At 44.3% G+C, this 18575-nt stretch overlaps 2 protein-coding genes across 3 annotated transcripts; both read right to left on the bottom strand.

Moving 5' to 3' along the window:
* Positions 1-8765: 8765 nt before the first annotated feature.
* On the bottom strand, positions 8766-17370 carry MPV17L (MPV17 mitochondrial inner membrane protein like). 2 transcript variants are annotated; one of them, XM_087731525.1, is made up of 5 exons: positions 16880-17370; positions 16666-16692; positions 14424-14494; positions 13170-13199; positions 8766-13006 (listed from the first exon to the last, which is right to left on the bottom strand). In XM_087731525.1, the coding sequence occupies exons 1-5, from the start codon at positions 17064-17066 to the stop codon at positions 12827-12829; spliced, it is 495 nt and encodes a 164-aa protein (XP_087587651.1). In that variant the 5' UTR covers positions 17067-17370; the 3' UTR covers positions 8766-12826. The 2 variants fall into 2 exon arrangements, with proteins under 2 accessions (XP_087587651.1, XP_087587650.1); XM_087731524.1 differs by having other exon boundaries at positions 16666-17370.
* On the bottom strand, positions 15675-18565 carry LOC148052015 (uncharacterized). Its single transcript, XM_087731519.1, has 2 exons — positions 17380-18565; positions 15675-15815 (listed from the first exon to the last, which is right to left on the bottom strand). The coding sequence occupies exon 1, from the start codon at positions 18562-18564 to the stop codon at positions 17395-17397; it is 1170 nt and encodes a 389-aa protein (XP_087587645.1). The 5' UTR covers position 18565; the 3' UTR covers positions 15675-15815; positions 17380-17394.
* Between the last annotated feature and the right edge of the window lie 10 nt (positions 18566-18575).

Raw genomic sequence — 18575 nt, 5'->3', positions numbered from 1 at the left:
ACTGGGTGCATGAAAGCTTGTTCATTTGTCACCTACCTTTGCCTACAAACTTTGCCTTGCCCTTCAATCATCAACGCTTCAGAAGTACTACCTCTATATTCAGTGATGTACTTACTAATTGGGCTGATGCACATTGCTGCTATACTCATGGACAATTCTGTTTGAGGGGTGCTTCACATGTTGGAGGAGAGAAAATCTCCATAGCGGTTTTAAGATTGTAACACTGAAAATCTCTGTTACAATTTCTCTGCTTTTTCTGAGGACTGGAATTAGCTAACAAATTAAAATGAGTTGGACAATGTTTTAGAAGGTCTTCAGAGCACTCTGATTTTCCTCTGTCAGCTGTGCTCCCCAGGGATATGCCATCATTTGAGCACTAGACATGCTGGAAGAGCTCTTGTTGACTGTGCAACGCTCCATCCTCGCTGGTTTTGGCCTTTAGAGATGGAGCCCAAACAGAGCTGTGAGTCAAGCAGAAAAGCTGGTGGCAGCACTCTGCACAGCTGATTTTGGGTGACAGTGCAGCTGCCTGCTGGGGTGGGCTGGACTGACTCACTTGTAGAAGTGAGGAACACAAGTGTGGGAGGAAGATAAGAGCCCATCTGGGATCTGGATGAGAGCTGGACTAAGGGAAACAGGCTGATTAGGGAGAAGGGCCAATTTTTGGTGGATCTGAGGACTATTTAGGTTCAATCCATCCCTTCAAATTTTTTAGATAATTATAATCCAAGTGCATTGTTTAGGAGATGGAGGAATGGTCCTACAAATGGTAGAATATTTAAAGCTCTGCATTCGTTAGTATGGGAGAAAAACACCCACTAGCTAGAAACTTCAATGCAGAGTCTAGTTACGTAAAGCAAAGAATGTATAAGGTGATTTATTGTAACTAGGAAGTTTTCACCTGCCCATTTTGAAAAAGTCACACAATCCAGTAAGGGCCCAGTCCTGCAGACTGTTAAACATAAGAGCAGGTGTGTGGAAGCAGTCCCGCTGAGTTCATTTGCACAGAAGTTTTTGCAAGACTAGGGCCTAAGTATATACCAATTATTTTGCTAATGTTCTAAGATTAGCACTTTTGCTGTTGCGAGTTTGGAGCATTTTCACTGCTGCATTTGGAAGTGGAATTAAATTTCTCCCCTACTGATGATGCCCTTCAGTGCACCTCAGCAATACATATGCATTCCTTCACTCACAAAGGTTGGTTTTATTCTGCTGAAAGCACTGTTAAGGAAGAAAATATAAAAATTCAGGTATCTTCTCACTGCTCATAAGATAATGCCTGGTAGAAAACCAGAGGTGCACTTTGCTCTTGCAGTCCTTTCCCCTGACTGCTTTCGTTCCCGTTTCTCAATTAAGTCCTGCCATCCGGAGCTATAGCTGGTCAGCAGCAGTTGGCAAATCCACTCTCCTATCTATTGCTCTTTGGCCTCCATTAGACATCACTGATGGCCCATGGCAGACACAGCACTATATATAACAACGGGCACACTTTACTCAGGCAAAATCCCTAATGGCAGTATGGCTTGTAAATCAGCTGGGGGAAAATGGTCTTTGCTTTCAGAGAGCTTCTCAAGCATCTTAGATTTCTCAGCTTGAAGTTCTCAGAGCTCTCTTGGCTTTATGGGCACATCTAGTACATCAAAACGGTTTTCTAAAGCTGCTTTGTGGGTCTGAGGTGGGCTGCAGTGAAGGTAAAAGTCAGGGTGGTTGTTCTTTGTCAGGCAGTGCAATCATTCAAACAAAAAAATAACAGAAAGTGTTAAAATTCTGCCCAGGTTTTTCATCGATTTATCATTATAATAAAAACCTGCAACTCAGCTGATGAAACAAAATGCAGTTAAGTGGATTATGCACAGTTATAATCTGTGCATAAGTGGAGAATGCACACTTATTCCATTTTGTATGCATAAATACCCAGATCCATATCTAGAAGGGACAGAAGGAGCACTGTGCTCATGTAAGTTGACTGCTTGCATAACACAGGTTGTGGGACTCCTACGAATCTGTCCTATAATATTTTTTTAAACACCAAGTCTTCTTTCAGAACATTTCTGTGTTGGAGGAGTTACCATAATTCCTTAATATTTGATGTCATGGTTAATCTTATTTCCTGTGAAAATACCTCCTCCTGAATCTTCATCCCTCAACTCTTAGGGTCCTCTGTAGTTCCAGATCCTTAGAATTTCCCCAGTTACTCCCAGTACCCTGTGCAACCTCTGACCCTGCATCCCACAAGCTGTTGCAGCAATGCGTTAGGAGCCTGGGGGGGTGTCAGCCTCCACACATTCACACTACTGTGCTGCAGCCTCTGCCACCTCCAGATCTCACTTGCCAGGCATATGCATGGCACGAAAATGTCCTGGCACAGGTGAAAGGCTGTGATTGAGCATGAAAGGAAAATGTCTGTCTGTTGGCAAACCTGATAGTCAAACAGATTTTAAAAGGCACGCACTTAGCTTCATGATGCTTCCTCCCCTGCATGATCTTATGCAGCAGAGTTGCTGTGGGATGAAGACAAAGAGGGCCACAATTACGCTAAAGAATCTACACAAGCCCTTAACACAACAGGGTTGTTGTAGGGCACCGTTCACATAAAATAATCCCTGCAATAATGGGTTTTATCTGTGCTTGAAATTCAGCCAACTCATGACTTTTTCAAGCACGCAGCTTTGTCCTATGGTGTGCGTAGAAATCTGAGTGTCGTAAGCTGGTAGAGGGGTTGTCTGAGGCTGCTGCGGCCAGAACCCCCGCTGCTTACTGGTGTGCCACATGGCCAGGGTGAGCACTGTGGGTGAACGGACAAAGCTTCCCTCAGCACGGTACTTACCAATGAATGAGGATCTGTGCAGCTCTTGTTATGACCAGTCTATACAGACAGCTTTACATAGTGGGGGAAAATGCTTCTAATGTGCTAGTGTCCCCAGCCTGTGTCATAATACAGTATGAGCTTGTCTGAGTAAATGGGATCTTACTTTATCATGAATTCAAGTTATCACAGAAAATCAGGACTGTGTCATTCTAAGTATATTTCTTACACAGTTGTATTACCACTCTCCCTAAAAGACCTGTATTAGGCCAGAGCAAATCTCTTTTGCTTTACAGAGTCATAATTAAATATAATCTAATTTAAAAAAGGGGAATGAGATAGCTAAAAATTACAGGAAGATCCTTGATACAGAAAATACTTTCTTGCCGGAAGCTTCCACCTTCAGTTTCATGCTAGCATGAAAGAGTTCTCAGAAGCCTGGGCTCTGCCATTCTGCACTTGAAACAGGATCTGCTGTAGCACAACCTGTGCAGAATGAGGGCCTGGATTCATAAGCCAATGCATGTCCTTATTGTATTGTTCCCTTTTTTATGAATCCTAGCTCATGTTTACTTAGTGCCTTTTTTATACTTATTTCTTTATATAGAATTACAGCCTTTCCGTATATTAACCATTACTTTTAAAATATTTTTTAGGCTAAACTTCATAAATAATTCACAGTAGTTGCAGTAAAGTAACTAGGATGTTGGTCCTTTTCCACAGTTACCCTACATCTCTGTCAGGATAGAAAAGTGCATCTATAGCTTAAAAGCAGTGTGTATTGCAGGCAAGCAAGGCATTCTAATGAGCTTGTTAAAAGGCAAATGAGATGGCTCAAATTTAATGTCATGAGTCTGGGGTATGACAGTGATCCAAATATTTGAGTGTTCCTAAGTATTTCTACCCAAACACCTATTAAATGTCATCTGATTCTGATTTTTTTATTTTTTAATAATGTTTCTATGTGAAATATTGTATGAATGTAGCGCTGGTTTCTATGTGCATTACCTGTTTCATCAAACATGCACCCAGAAAAAAATTGGCTATGTATTCAACTTACTATTTCGCCAAAGCTGAATTTCTAGTAGAGCTATGGAAGCAAAAGATGAGCATTTAATGGCAAATTTTAGTGAATGGTGTGCCACTAATTATGTGTTAGATATGACATGCTTCACAGTATCTGGGTTGAACTATACTAAAGTACTTTGTGTCCTAGAAACTGTTTTTCTAGGGAAATTTTCTGTTTTTTAAAATCTCTGCATATTGCTGCTTATGATTTGACTTGTGCGCAATAAATGTTAACTGGCAGCACAGGAGCTACAGCATCTGACTGCCTATCTCTTACCCAAATTTGGAGATCTATCCTGTGAAGTTGGGTCTGATCTAGGAAATATTTAGATAACTCTAAGAAGGAGGAGTACTTAATTGCTTTTCTATCTCAAATCAAGACAGAGCCTTGCAGGACTGAGCTCCCAAAACACAGTCTAGGCAGGACATAGTGTTAAGCATTTGGTGAGTTTAAAATATGGTTTGGGTGAAACTGAACTGATAAATCAATGGCCTATGCTCAACTATGCCAAGTTTTTTAAGTGTCTGTGTTTGACAATCGTGTCTGTACCTGTACTGAGCCTATTTGCAAACGTTCCTGGGAGGTGAGTAATAGAGTACTAAAGCTGGCGCAGTGCTTTGCACTTACTTGGATTTATCTCAGCTGTTTTCAGTATAGAAGGTCAGAAAACACAGCACAAATTCAGGAGATGCAGTAGCAGAAGAGACAGGGCATATATGTCTGGTAGAAAGAACGGAAAGAGTCTGCATAGACCAATGGCTGTAGTTGTGACCATGACACAGATTTCAGAAACATACTTCTCTAAACTCCTTTTCTTCCCATTTTATTTTTGTCTTAGTAAACTCTTTCTACATTCACTCTCCTTTTAAGGTACAAATTTTACAGAAAAAGCTGTTACAGCATCTGTCAGATATGTTACTAATACCATGAGTAGTGAAGCCTTCCATGTAAGAGTCTTATTTTTGGCATTTGGAGCCCTGACTGGACTGACTGTTGTGCAGGTGAGTCATTCTTGTGCAGGTGGCTTTTGTATCAGTGATGGGTGGCCATAGCTACATAGAACAACAGATGTTTGAGTTCAGTAAATTTAGATGTTGAGATAAATTGGTCTGGGCCATTTTAGGAGACTTGCAAACACAGCGGACCATAAGTAATATTTCAGTGTGTATGTGGGCATGTCCCCTTTAAAGTAGTAAACATACTGTATAAAATTTGCAAACACAGCAGCATGCATCCCCAAGCACAGCTCTCTTAGGGCCTGAGCCCTTCCTCATTTCACTTAGTCCAAAATGTAAAGGTGATTTTCTGTAAGCCTCCATTTTACCTACACAAGTTTGAATGTTACACAGAGAGCTCAAAACTGCTTACAAGCTGTGAGGCACACAGAAAGACTGCGTCAGCGTCTTGCTGATCCATGTTCCTACGCAGTGTACGTGCTCCACTATCCTTACATCCTAACAGGCATGCCCATCACTTCGTGGAGCAGCTCGCTACCTCCTTCCCTGGCACTGGAAGCTATAATGTCACAGCCCTGAATTCCGAAAACGTTTCTTTATGACTTGAATTTCCCTCCAAATTTGGCCTTCAGTGATAGAGAACCTGTATTACCTTGTTTTTTCAACTTCAGCCCCAAAACAGTAAGCAAAACACTGTATAAGTAATTGCCATATCATATCAGGTGTAATTATTACAAACAGATAATAATTCATTACTGTCTGATGACCGTTCTGAGCTAGGTGTTGAACTAATGCAAAATCCTTCAGTGTCACTGGTGTATGACGGCAAATCAGCTGCAGCTAACAGTCTTGTTACATTTTGGATGTAAAAGTATGTGATGCATGAAATGGAAGTAGCTGAACACCCTTAGGAGAGAAGTAACGGTGGTTTTTACTTCACAGAGAGATATAAGCAATGGTAAGATAAGAATACCACAGGGAACCAGGCTTTGAGAGGTAGGTTTGTCCAGGCCAGCACAGAACAAGAGAAAGGGAAAGACTAGAGGTGGAAAAAGAACTCATCCAAAAGCTTGTCTTTTCTAAATATTTGTGCAATGAGAGGAAGGCTGCTTTCCTAACAAATCAAAGAAGTAATAGCGTGAGGGTTTATTCTTATATACGCACTCACTAAGCGCACATCTTACTTATAGTTGGATACTTACTTATACACTGATTCCAGGCAAGAATGCTGTAACTTGATTTACCCTGCAGCCAAATTATACCCTATAAAAGGACACACAATTCAGAACGAAGCTGACACTTCCTCCACAGATGAAGGATCTCATGTGGTGTAGAACTTTGTGTGCATGGTTTGTGAGTCCATATGGGCCAGACACTGTATTTATTACAGCCATCTGAGTGCTTATGCATTTTACTTCTGTTGTAACTGGATAAAGTACAGTAACAGAACTGGGAACAGCATATTCCCACTCTCCCTATGTCTCTGGTGACTGAACTACCTACTAGGCTATATATTCATGCTTCCTCTTGGTCTCTCTTTGATTTAATCAGTGTGCTGGTTTTGGTTGGGATAGAGTTAATTTTCTTCATAGCAGCTAGTATGGGGCTATGTTTTGGATTTGTGCTGAAAACAGTGTTGATAATTCAGGGATGTTTTTGTTACTGCTGAGCAGGGCTTACACAGATCAAGGCCTTTTCTGCTTCTCACCCCACCCCACCAGCGAGGAGGCTGGGGGGGCACAAGCAGCTGGGTGGGGGCACAGCCAGGACAGCTGACCCCAGCTGACCAAAGGGCTATTCCAGACCATATGATGTCATGCTCAGCCTATAAAGCTGGGGGAAGAAGAAGGAAGGGGGGGCGTTCGGAGTGATGCTGTTTATTTTCCCAAGTGACTGTTACATGTGATGGAGCCCTGCTTTCCTGGAGATGGGAAAGAGTGAACTAATTCCTTGTTTTGCTTTGCTTTCGTGTGCAGCTTTTCCTTTACTTGCCAAACTGTCTTTATCTCAACCCATGAGTTTTCTCACTTTTACCCTTCTGATTCTCTCCCCCATCCCACTGGAGGGGGTGAGCGAGTGGCTGGGTGGTGCTTAGTTGCCAGCTGGGGTTAAACCACTACAAGAAGTCTTGACAGTGTAAAACGGAGAAGAGTGACTGCATCATGATGCCATATTTAAGGTCTTCTCCTGGCAGAGGGGAGCATTTGCATAGATGTCCCACATTACATCACTTACAAAAACGATGAGTGTGCACACAGACGATAAGCTGCTGTCCTTTTTCCCCTGCTGTTTTACAGCCCCACTTCACAACTGGCTTTCCCTGAACATAGCACACAAAAAGGCCCTTTCTTCTGTTTCTGAAGTTCTCTCATGTACCCACTGCTACAGCAGAGCTGTCCCTCGCACTGTCGTTTCTGAACATACACCTCATTAGTCTTTTCTGGTGCTGAGACTTCTCTCAGCACAAAAAACTGTAATTGTAACTCGTGTTGCATAGAGGAGAACGATGCATTTTACTATACTCTTTGCAATGAAGTCTGTTTTTCTATCTGGATACATGGTGCAAGCCTTTTGGGCCCTGCCACATTAAATTAATAAATTGCAAAAAAAGGGAAGGCAGCGTTTGTTAGAGCGGATGATGTTGAAGAGTGTACGCACCACCCATACAGATATGTAATCTGCATTCTTTGTTCTTGTTTAAAATGGATTACAGTAACTTTGATCATTGTGGACTGGCAATTGAATGTGAATTCTTAGTACAACTTTGAAATTAAGGGAGCACGTACAGTCTTTGGCTGCTTAAGCACAGGAACGTTAAGCAGAAGTAGAAAAAAATATCTGTGTGAGGCATATGTGAAACAGACACTGGGATTAATCTTTACAGCATTACTGTCTACATTTCAATTTAGAGGTTGCACAGCAGAAAAGCGTTCACAAAAGAGCTTGAAGAATGATTTAGCAAGGGGCTAACAGAGCTAAACCTATTGTAGCTTATCCAAGGAACAAACAAGAAGTTTAACAGTTTACCGCTAAATGCATACAAAAGGCTTTGCCTGCTGTACCAACTCTTTAAATCTTGTCAGAAAGGGAGTAACAATACTTTATTAGAATGTTAAGGCTAGCCTCATTTAAATAGGTGATAAAATTTCATAAAAATCCATACATAATTTCTTAAGATCCTCTGTTATTTGAAGTCTTTGGATACCTTTCTAGAAAATGGGATGAGACTCGACATCATTGGTTTGATTCAGGAAAACCTCTTTGCTTTCCATTATGCAAGGATTCAGACTGAATGATCTTTTTTGTCCCTGTTGGCCATGAAGTCTATGAAACAGAATTTTTCAACTTGAAACCTTTCCATAAAGCTTCCTCCTCATTCTAAATATACAAGAAGTTACAGCAGGGAATGGAGGTGGTGTCTCTCTTCCAGTTGTGGGATACATTACTCCCTTCAGCCTCTGAGCTTCTGAACAGTTTCCTTCCAAGAGTATCCCACACAAACTACAGAGTGTAGTCCTTCAGTAAGGACCCCATCGCTAACCTCTGTTGTCTTTAAAAGTTTTTTTATATATTTTTCCTGCCTGAATTCCTCAGTTTCTTCTGCAAATGTATTAATTATCTAAACACATAATGATATCAAAGTTTTACCTGTTTTTAATAAAAGAGAAATTAAGTCCACTGCCTTCAGCATAAGGCTTTGAAGACGGGAGTTCTGTTCCGAATTTGTTCAGAAGTGGCAGATGACTTGATGTATGTAGCTAATCTTTAAAGGGAGTGAATAATCCCTGCTTATCTTTTACTCTGCTGCTGTGTAAAGGTCTATGACATCATATTGAGCTTTTTGCTGCATGTGGTCCATGAAGATCCCATAAAAACGTTGCATAAGACCTGGCTTTGTTTATACACACACTAGTGAAAGACAGACAGAGCCAAAGAACAGCATTTAATGTTTATTAAGCCGTTGCAAAAACACAGACATTTTTCAGTCAACTTGAAATTCATTATTTTAGTCAAATTCAAGTATTTCTTGCACATCTCACTGGATTGGCACTAGCAGTAGAGGCAGCAGCACAAGCAGAAAGCATTGGCACTTACAGCAGAGAATCAGAAGGCTGAAGCTGCATAGATTTCAAAGGTTGTGCTATACAGAGAACTTAAGGTACCAGATATGGTAACAAATTACAGGCAGTTTCACCTTCACTGCAGTATGAAACTGGTTATTTTATGCTGTGTTACTGGATGCTTGTTTCTGGTGTGAAAAAGGCAGAGGCCTTCTGGTGAATTTTCCAAGCCTAGAAGGATGTATTTTGCATACCAGTAAGCACAGGAGGTACATTTGCATAAAAGATTTGCAGTAGAAAAATACATTTTGAAATTCTCATTTTATCAAATTCAGACTCTACATCTCCACAGCTATCCAGAATAACACGAAGCTGGAACGGCACCTGATATAAATGTCTTCTCATCCCATTTGCTCTTAGAGAGGACCCATGACATGAAAATGTCACCTGAATGCATGCCTAGTAGCTATTGGCAGTGTGTTCCCTCCTTGATGTATAATTCTGTTCATTTTTCTGGTTATGGAAATCTGCATGTTCAGCTGGCAATAAGATCAGTGCAATTCCTTGAAATAGTCATAAAGCCCATACAACTGTTTTTGAAAGGGTGGTGGGGAGACATTAGGACAAGTCTCACCCATCTTTTTTTCCTTTTTTTTTTTTTTTTTTAAGAAATTACTGAATTGCTAGAAGAAGCAAACAAGTGTTTATATATGTGTCAAATAAGGTTGGACTAGATGACCTGGGCTGGACATCCAGAGGTCCTTTCCAACCTCAACCATTCTGTTATTCTGTGAAATTAATCTAAGCCAAAAAATTGTCACGAAATAGTAAAGTCTTTAACAACTAAGGGGTTAGGTCCTCAGACTAAATTGACAGAGGCAGAAAAACTTTAGAAGGTGCATTAATTTATGCACACTGAGAATTTGTCCCAACACAGCTTCATTGTATTATGTGGGTCTGAAACGTTCATAAGACCAATCAGTGCTCATAATTAAAAAAAAAAAAAAAGATTTTTCATGTGAAAAGGAACTTGGGTTACTTTACTGTCAAGTACCTTAACATGAGAAACAGAGGAAGTGAATGGATTATGCAGAATCTAAAGTTTACTGGAATATAAGAGCTACAGGCTTCCATTACATGAAAGAACCGTACTTAAGTAATGCAAATATGGAGGGAAACCCTGAAACCCACAGTCAGAGAAACTTGAAGACAAAGCAGGATTTAGCTCAAATTCCCAAGCAAAAAGCTAGCAGCACAAAAGCATACAGCAATATAGCACAGCTTGTATAAGCTTTTAAGCCGTTGAAAATAAAAGATGGATCTTCCATTCATTAAATACTCCTGCTGAAGAAAAGCACCAGCATTATACAGATCATGAGAATAGTTTTAAATTCTTGATTCACTTGGGGATTAAGTTTTACCAACTATACCCATGCAGAAGTATTTTTTGCACTGAGTTGCAGCAGAACATCACATACTGCTTACAGCAAACCAACACTATTTCGCTCTCCTTGTCATGTCATTATTTTTCAGTTCCCTTCTCCAAGTGAATTTTATTCAACACTTAAGGCACAAGCAGAAATAAAAATAAATAGCATCTGTAAAAAAAAGTCAAATACTTAATTAGCACACCTTATCTGAAACTTTTAAGTCTCACTGAATGGAACAGACTTTAAAACACTATTCTGATCCTAAAAACGTCAACAGAAAAAACACTACTGAAATCGCTTCTTTATCCTGAGGACTTTATACGCACAGTAACAATTTAACAGCTATAACTGTCTGAAACATCTATTCACTCATCTTTCATTTTTTAAATAGATAGACAAAATGCATTTAATTCCTCTGTGGATTTCTACTCCTACTGGGATGTCCAGCATCAGGACCACCCAATTCACACTGTGGGATTCACACAGCAACATCCACTAAACTGCTCCCAGAGGGACATGTAAGAGACACCAACCAGGGGAATTCAACTCACCAAATATGAGCATCTACAATGAAGCTATCTACACAGCAGCCCGTCACCTCAGACTCTGTTATCGATGGAAAGAAATAGACACTTAAAGTGCACAATTCACCATACCCTAAACCAGACATCTACAACTGCCTATTTTCCACTTTTTTCACTGACTGTAAAGAGAGCTTAAACTGATTAGCCAAGTTGCAGATGTCCGCACTACAGGTGTTGAAAGTCAATTAAAATGATTTCCACCTTAAGATCGTAGGCAGGTGTCCTCTTCCAAGTCTGCCTGTGCAGCTGAAGATGGAACTGCAGTGACTTGTCTATCCTGAGAGGGAAGGCACCTTCTCCACCTGTCTGCCAGCAAAACAGACTGTAGAAGCAGCCCCCCTTGCCATCTACCCTCCTCCCATCTGCTGTAGTCCTGTAGTCAAAGCCGTACGGGTACCTTGCATCACTCTTGACCACTGGGTTATGCTCAACAAGTTGATTCTACCTGGAATAGATTGGGCAGTGCTTGCATGATCCCTTTCCCTCTCTGAGCTCAGCAGCATCGGGCTCCCACAGTAACAAGTAATTGTAAGCGGTACAGCTGCTGGCCAAAGGAGTGTATGCTTATAGCCTGAGCAGGCTTTGGTTTACCATCTAGACAAGACTGAGGAATTCAGACATTCCTCAAAGTGGTTTATTATTATTGTAACAAAGAGGGTTGAGTCTTCTCTTTGCAATCATCATCAAGATGAGTTAAATCGAATATTGTTTCAAGCTTACAATTTAGTAACTTCAAGGCATAAAATCCCGTTCTAATAAACCAACCGCTCATGTACTGGTCTGATGCAATCACAGAAATTCGCACAGTTCCTGTTCTGAGATACATACGCATTTAAAAAATACCGACAAGCACACCTGCATTCAGACCTGATCCTCAGCTGACAAAGCAGATCTGTAATTAATTATCACCTTTTCCTAGTCTCCTATGTCTTTTATGAACAGGAACGTTTAAAAGCCATTTGAAGAAGAAATGGAATTTCCTTATATATAGCTGGATTTTTTTGAGCTAGATTCTGGCATTCACATTACCTTCCTTCCCATGCTCTTTTTCTTCAAAATCTTAATTATATCTTGAACATAATGAAACAGCAGAAAAGAGTGAAGGTGTCAAGACTCCCACATACTTTTCAATACTTTGACCCTTGAGGGGCAAAGGAAGAAGTTGTTGACAGATACAGCAAAAGCTCACTGCAGTGTTTAGTTAGGTTCCGTCGTGCAGGAGCTGCTTATGACTGATGCTTCCCCCAAGCGTGAATATGCAGCACCCACCCCAAAGAACTCTGGCCAAAGTTAGTTATCTTTATTCTCCCAATTAAGATAAAAGATGTACAAATATATTGCAGGTTTGTACATTCTATGAAATAATTCATTTGCTATATAGATTTTCCGGTAGAATAAAGCAAATTTGGCCCTATAGAGAAGTGGTCCCTACAAACACAGCACTTCTGTTTTCTCTGAATAAAACAGATTTGATGCCACTTTTTAGATAAGAAATCCATTAAATTTTGTTCTGCAAAAGCAATCTTGCACTGATAACAGTTGTCAAGTCCGACAACCAATGATTTAATGTTCTATTCCCCTTTTTCTAGCAATTACAAGTTGCTTGAAAATTAAATTACAGTTAATATTTCTCCCCAGTGAGGCGGTCTGACGTGATGTGCAAATGCTCACACTGCCCTGTAAGTCAGTTGTTCCCAGTAGAGATGGGCTGACAGCATGAAAATAATTAAATGCCAATATACAATTGGCCTCTTCTATGAAAAATAAACAGGCACAAAGACAAACTGTTCCGCTGCTTACACTAACCAACAAATGTTGAGGTGACTGTTTATTCTAAACACAGCAATGAGGCTGCCGTGGGGTTTACTGACTTTCATAAACTCAGTTTAACAATTTAGAATGTGTTGAGAACAAAAGTTCTTATTTCTCTGATGATTCTTCATCTGCATTGACCTTCTCTCTTTGGAGCCACAGAAATGCTGACTTTGCTGTGCCATCTCCACTCTGTTGGGAAAAGCAAATGAAGGTAGCCCAGACAAAGCCACAGAGCCCAGTGTAAGCTGTTCGCAGGTAAACAGGGACCAAAATGAAGTTTGACAGCTGTGTTGGAAGGAGAGAGAGCTCAGTTAGTGCTCCAGGCATTGTCAGGTCTTATACCTACACACCCAACAACTCCGCTGACTTCTCACTGGGTTAGATACACTACGAATGCATCGGATCAGGTTTTATGAGAAAGGCACACTGAGCTACCCTAAAAACTCACCTGCACAAACGGCCAGTACATCAGTCCCGTCTGAAATGAAAATGAATCATTGGTTATTCTTACGGACTTCAACCACAAAGATTCATTTTGTCTTACGGCATTTAGCGAAGACTGAAACATATTTGAGTAAAGTTAATAAAAGCTGTTCAATTGTAAATTAAGTTGCTTAAGGGTTGCACTATTAAACTTCTAATCATCTTCGTGAGCCTCTATGCTAGTAATTTCTCAAACACATTATTCTAACTCATTTTAAATACAAAACTCTCAGCACAGTTAAGTCTTCGTAGTCACCTGACACCAGATACATAACCACATCTACCAGATGGGTGAACAAATGTTTAAATATGTGAACATTTGTTTCAGTCATGAATGAAAAATACCACTGAACACTATTTATTTCACACTTGCAATGCTCCTTCTAGTTACTCATACATGTAAGGCCTTTTTTTCAAAAATCAATGGATAATTTACTCATAGAACATCAGGTCAATAGAAACCTTATGTTTTGATAGGATATAGCGGGCACTGTTTTTAGAATCATCCTCCACAGGAATAAAAATAATCCTTTTCTATCCTACCTATATAGTTCCGCAGTGTGAAGAGAAATTCACATTGCATCACAGTTTCTCCTTCTATTATCTTTCTTCTGCTAATCTATCATTCTTCTTGCACCTGAGAAATCTTTAATATTCTTAATTTGCTCAGCTCTGAGGTAGCATGGATAATTTTTTCCTGTGTATGCAGAAATGCAAACCAAACCCAGCTATTTATACCAAAGTCTTCTTAAAACAAGGGATTGTGTTTCTGAAAGTGAGAAGACTGTCACTGAAAAGTACAGGCCGAAAATTATTCCTAAAAAAGATGTCTCGATAACTGATGATTTTAACAGGTGTTTAAGTAAGCGTTGTCAATGGCATTAGTAACTAAGCACTGCTGTGTGGGTACTTCTTAAGATAAAAGGTAGTACAGTCTTAAGCAGTGTTGTATTGTAGGGCTCTCATTCAGAGCCGGGTGCAAGTGCTATGTATAGAAACATTGTACATTTTTAAAATGGCATCATTTCACCCATCTGGCAGCACTGCCTGCTCCAGACTACCCTGACTTCACGTGACTGCTGGTACTTAAAGCTTCCTACACATAAGCAAATAATGGCGTGAAACAAAGGCTGTTGGAGGAAGGAACCTCTCAAACATTTTATCCAATAATTTGGGGTTTTTTTGCTTAGCTGGGAGATAAGCGAATTGCTCGCCTCACCTTATATGTATTCCAAAATTTCTTTTTACAGTCTGAAAAGATGTCCTCTTTCCTCTGAAGGATGCTCATACCTAGTAGCAAAATATTTACAACAATCAGAAAAAATGCAAAAATGAAATGTTCGCTTTTTCCAATGATATCCCAAACTCTTCTCAAAATATATTACAATAACTTTGAAAGAAAAGCTGGTATCATTACAAAGAAAAAATACCATTCCAGCTACCTGAGAGTGCTACATCTTATCTCCTCATCTATTGACCCGGCTCTCAGCACCGACACCACAGATCAGCTGGGATATACCGTATAGGCGGTATGTCGTATCTGCTCCGCTGCCACGTAGTTCACCAGTGGCGTGGCAGTGGAACAGATGTGATGGAAGTACCTTTTATACCCACGAGACAGAGAGAATAAGGCGCTCTGCAGGTAGCATGGATGATTCTTTCCTGTGCATGCAGAAATGCAAACCAAACCCAGCTATTTATACCAAAGTCTTACAAGTGGCTCAGATCCTTGAAGGAGTTTAGGTGCTTACGGACCATTGAAGTCAGTGGAAAAGGGCACCTAATTTTTTTTTTAAATTTCTGCCATAATCAACATGTGATTTTTTTACCTTCACAAGTAACTACATCAAATCCAAATTCTAGAATTGACAAGCAGAACAGTTTCAAAGCCTACTTGTTTAACCCTCCACATAAAGCGTTCCAGAATTTTAAATAAATTCTAGTTGACCCAAACTCCTCTTGATTCTCGGAAAACACAAACTCACAACCGGCTCCCATCGTTACACCCAAGATCAAGAGAAAAGCAGTGTGACTTGAAATTACACATTAGACACAGGCAAACTGGAAATAAATTAACTGAATGAATTCCCATCACATGAAACTCGTTTAAAAGGTTCAAAACAATCAACCCTTTAAACAATATTTCAAGTGATGAGAATCTTCAGGTGTCAAACTAAGACTACATCTGTCTAAGAGACGTAGCAGGTCTCCAGAGACCACCCACCGTAACTGGGAGATGTGACCTATATTAAGCAAAGGTATTAGACAACATGCTTTAACGAATCAAATCTAAAATCATTCGCGCATAAGCAGAGGCCCAAAGTTGCTTAGTCCAACCCACGTATCTTTCCAGATATTTGCATGCCACGAGGTTATCGGAACGGTTATCAGAACGGTTATCTCAACAGATACGTTATTTTGCCATTGCATCATACTGCTACCCAGTTTAGGGATTTTTACATCTCTTTTGTGGTCCTTCAAACCCTTCTGGTCCTTGGGCAATTCTCTGCTCACATTCTGACACGGGCAGACAGGATTTTTAGAGTAAGTATCTGGTGTTCGACTTCTTCCTTCGCTTCATTTCTCTTCAGTCACGACCTGAATGATTTCCCTGTTGGGGTCATAAAACGCAGCGCTCCCGATACCAGGCAAAAAAAGAGTACCCGTCTTGCTCTTCTTCCACAGCAAGTTTAAATTAAATGAGAGCCTTGTTTCACACTAGTCTCACCTATTATTTTTCTTATTCCCTCATGTTTATTTTTGAAATAGACAGTAGTCTCCTCTAAGGTCTCCTCTTTTCGTTAGCTTTTGAGATTATACATTAGTAGTATGCTGTATTTCTAAATACTCTCAGAGCAGAAGACGGTACAGTTTATTTGCTGAACTATAGTATTTCCTGACATTTACAGTTAATTGTGTTTTGGAAACGAGACAGCTGATGTCGAGAAGCGAGCAGAGCAATTCAAGCAGAGACGGAGGGCTCAGTCCTTGTACACTGTGTCGAATTCCCTGCAACTCATGAGAAGCTGCGGGCCGGCCCAGGCCCAAGGCAGGACTCCCCCCTGCCACAGCAGCCCCTCGCCTGAAGCTCCCCAGCGCCAGGGCCGGCGGGGGGAGCTGCCGGCGTTCGCGGGTCCCCAGCCGCTCCCCCAGCTCCGAGCGCAGCCCTGCCCCCGCCTGCGGCGGCGTCCGAGGCCCCGCGCCGGCAGCGCCTCGGCGGGGACCCCCGGCACGCAGCGACCCCGCCGCCCGCGGACCGCGCAGCCCCGCACCGGCGTTTCTGGGGCTGCGGGAGACGGCCCGCAGCCATCACCGCCCGGCAGGCCGGCGGGCGGGGCGGCACCCAACCGCCCCATCCTATCGGGGGTGAAAAGCCCCGCTTTCGGGGCGCGCTCTCCAAGGCTGCACCCAGCTCGCCGACCGCCGCCCCGAGATGGCGGGGCCGGGGCGGCGGCACTCACCCGTGTAGAAGGCGAGGACGGCGACGGGGGCGCCGAGGAGCTGGTCGCAGAGCACCTTGCCGAGGACGGCGGGCGGCCGGCGGCCGGGCAGCGCCCGCTCCAGCGCCCGCAGCCAGACGTAGCTGAAGTTGCCGTGGAAGGCGAGGGCCACCAGCGCTACCCGCCGCGTCTGCGCCCAGTCCGGCGGCTGCCCCCGCCGCCGCCGCCGCCACAGCTGCTGGGCCGCGTCGCCCGCCGCGAAGAGCCCGCCGTAGAGCAGCACGTTGCAGAGCCAGGGGAAGCGGCGCACCCCGCCGCGCAGCAGCGCCCCGGCCATCGCCCGCCGCCTCTTCCGCCCGCCGCCTCCTCCTCCTCCTCCTCCGCCTCCTCGGGGGCCCGCCCGCCGCCGCCGCCCTCGCCATCTCCCTGCTCCCCCTCAGGGCTGCCCCGCCCGGGGTGCCAGCTCCGCCGGGCGCCCGGGAGGGCCGGCCCCTGCCCGGGAGGGCCCCGCGCTCGGCCGCGCCCCTCGCCGGTGTGCCCGCGGGTGATCGCTGGCCACCCGCGCTTCGGTTCGTGGGGTGGCTCTTCAAGTGACTGCGCGTTCCCCGGGTGAAGCGGGCCACTGTCTCCCGGGCGTGGGTCTAGGTGCGCCGTGGAGGCACCGTGCAGCGTTGCTGCAACAGTTAAGAGACAAGTGAAAACTAGGCACTGTTTGCTTATTATCTCTTCAATTACCTCCTTATCGCTTGCTCACAGGAGTAGGTTATGGCTTTTTCTTTCCAATGTTGCTGCTCTTCGTAGTCCGGTTTCTGTTACCTCACGGAGCAGGGCTGACGCACGCCTGCTGGGCAGCAGCAGCCGCCGGGACCCTGCCCGTTGCCCTCTGCAGCCGGGACGGTCTGAGGAGGGAGCCCGCCGGGACCCTGCCCGTTGCCCGCTGCAGCCGGGACGGTCTGAGGAGGGAGCCCGCCGGGACCCTGCCCGTTGCCCGCTGCAGCCGGGACGGTCTGAGGAGGGAGCCAGGCGCGACGCACGTGTGTGCTCGGGACTCGCGTGCGCGGCTTTGCACACACGGAACCACGGCCACGGAGCAGATCTGACTCCGTGCTGACAGCCGGGGGCTGTGTCCTGCACGGCCGCCCTCGGCCGCAGGAGACAACGAGGGCACCCGGAGGCGGCGGGAGTCTCCCCTCGGTCCTGGCCGTGGGCTCGGACTTGGCTTAGGGAACCATCTCCAGGCAGGAGGTGGTAGTTCACTCCCTGTCCTGACAGCAGCGGGGGTGAATGCGTTTGCAACGACCGTGAAATCTTCCAGGAATGACTATAAATAGGAGCGGATGGCTTGTAGATCGAATCACATTTTAATAACGAAGTAGGGCGAGCTGCCCGCTGCTCGGGAGGCACGCTGCGCCGCGGCCGGCGAGCTGCCCTGACCAGCCGGTCACCCGAGTGCGTGGACGGGGCCCTGCGAAAAACAGAACACCGATGACACCTGCGAGGTGTGCTATTAAGTAGCATAAATGGGCTAAAAGGAAGAGGAGCGCGTACTGAGAAACAGCTCCAGCTTGAAAGACCAGCAATAAAGCTCCGGAACAGAGGGCCGGCTCCGCGGGGAGAACCGCAGGCAGGCGCCCGCTGGACGAAGCCCGTTCTGCGGGGCTGCGCAGCGTCCCCCGACGGGGCCCGTAGGTGGAGGCAAGGCGCTGGTGCTAACGAGCCCCTGCGGGCCCAGATGAGGACATCGGGGTGGCAGCCGGGAGGTTCGGGAAGGCGGGAGCCAAGCGGAACCCTCCCGCAGGACCGGGCCGCCGCGACCCGCCGCCGCGGGGATTCGAACCCGCCACGCAGCGGCGGCGCCTCCGCGCAGCTCTCGCTCCCCGGCGGGACCCGGCCGCCGCCCGGGCCGCGCTCGCTGCGCATGCGCCAGTACC

The sequence above is a fragment of the Nipponia nippon genome, unplaced genomic scaffold, assembly GCF_047370975.1.
Source record: "Nipponia nippon isolate SJK-2023a ecotype South Korea unplaced genomic scaffold, ASM4737097v1 scaffold_5, whole genome shotgun sequence".
Classification (NCBI taxonomy): Eukaryota; Metazoa; Chordata; class Aves; order Pelecaniformes; family Threskiornithidae; genus Nipponia; species Nipponia nippon.
Note: the sequence above shows the minus strand (reverse complement) of the source record. Positions and strands in the feature narration are given on the sequence as shown.

Excerpts from the sequence above, each read along its gene's own strand:
- MPV17L (XM_087731524.1), bottom strand. The coding sequence starts at position 16,981 with ATGGCCGGGGCGCTGCTGCGCGGCGGGGTGCGCCGCTTCCCCTGGCTC. Across the intron at positions 14,495-16,665 it reads CGTCCTCGCCTTCTACACGG|GTATGAGCATCCTTCAGAGG; the intron begins GTGAGTGCCGCC and ends TTTTGCTACTAG. Across the intron at positions 13,200-14,423 it reads AATTTTGGAATACATATAAG|ACGGGACTGATGTACTGGCC; the intron begins GTGAGGCGAGCA and ends TTTTCATTTCAG.
- LOC148052015 (XM_087731519.1), bottom strand. The coding sequence starts at position 18,564 with ATGCGCAGCGAGCGCGGCCCGGGCGGCGGCCGGGTCCCGCCGGGGAGC.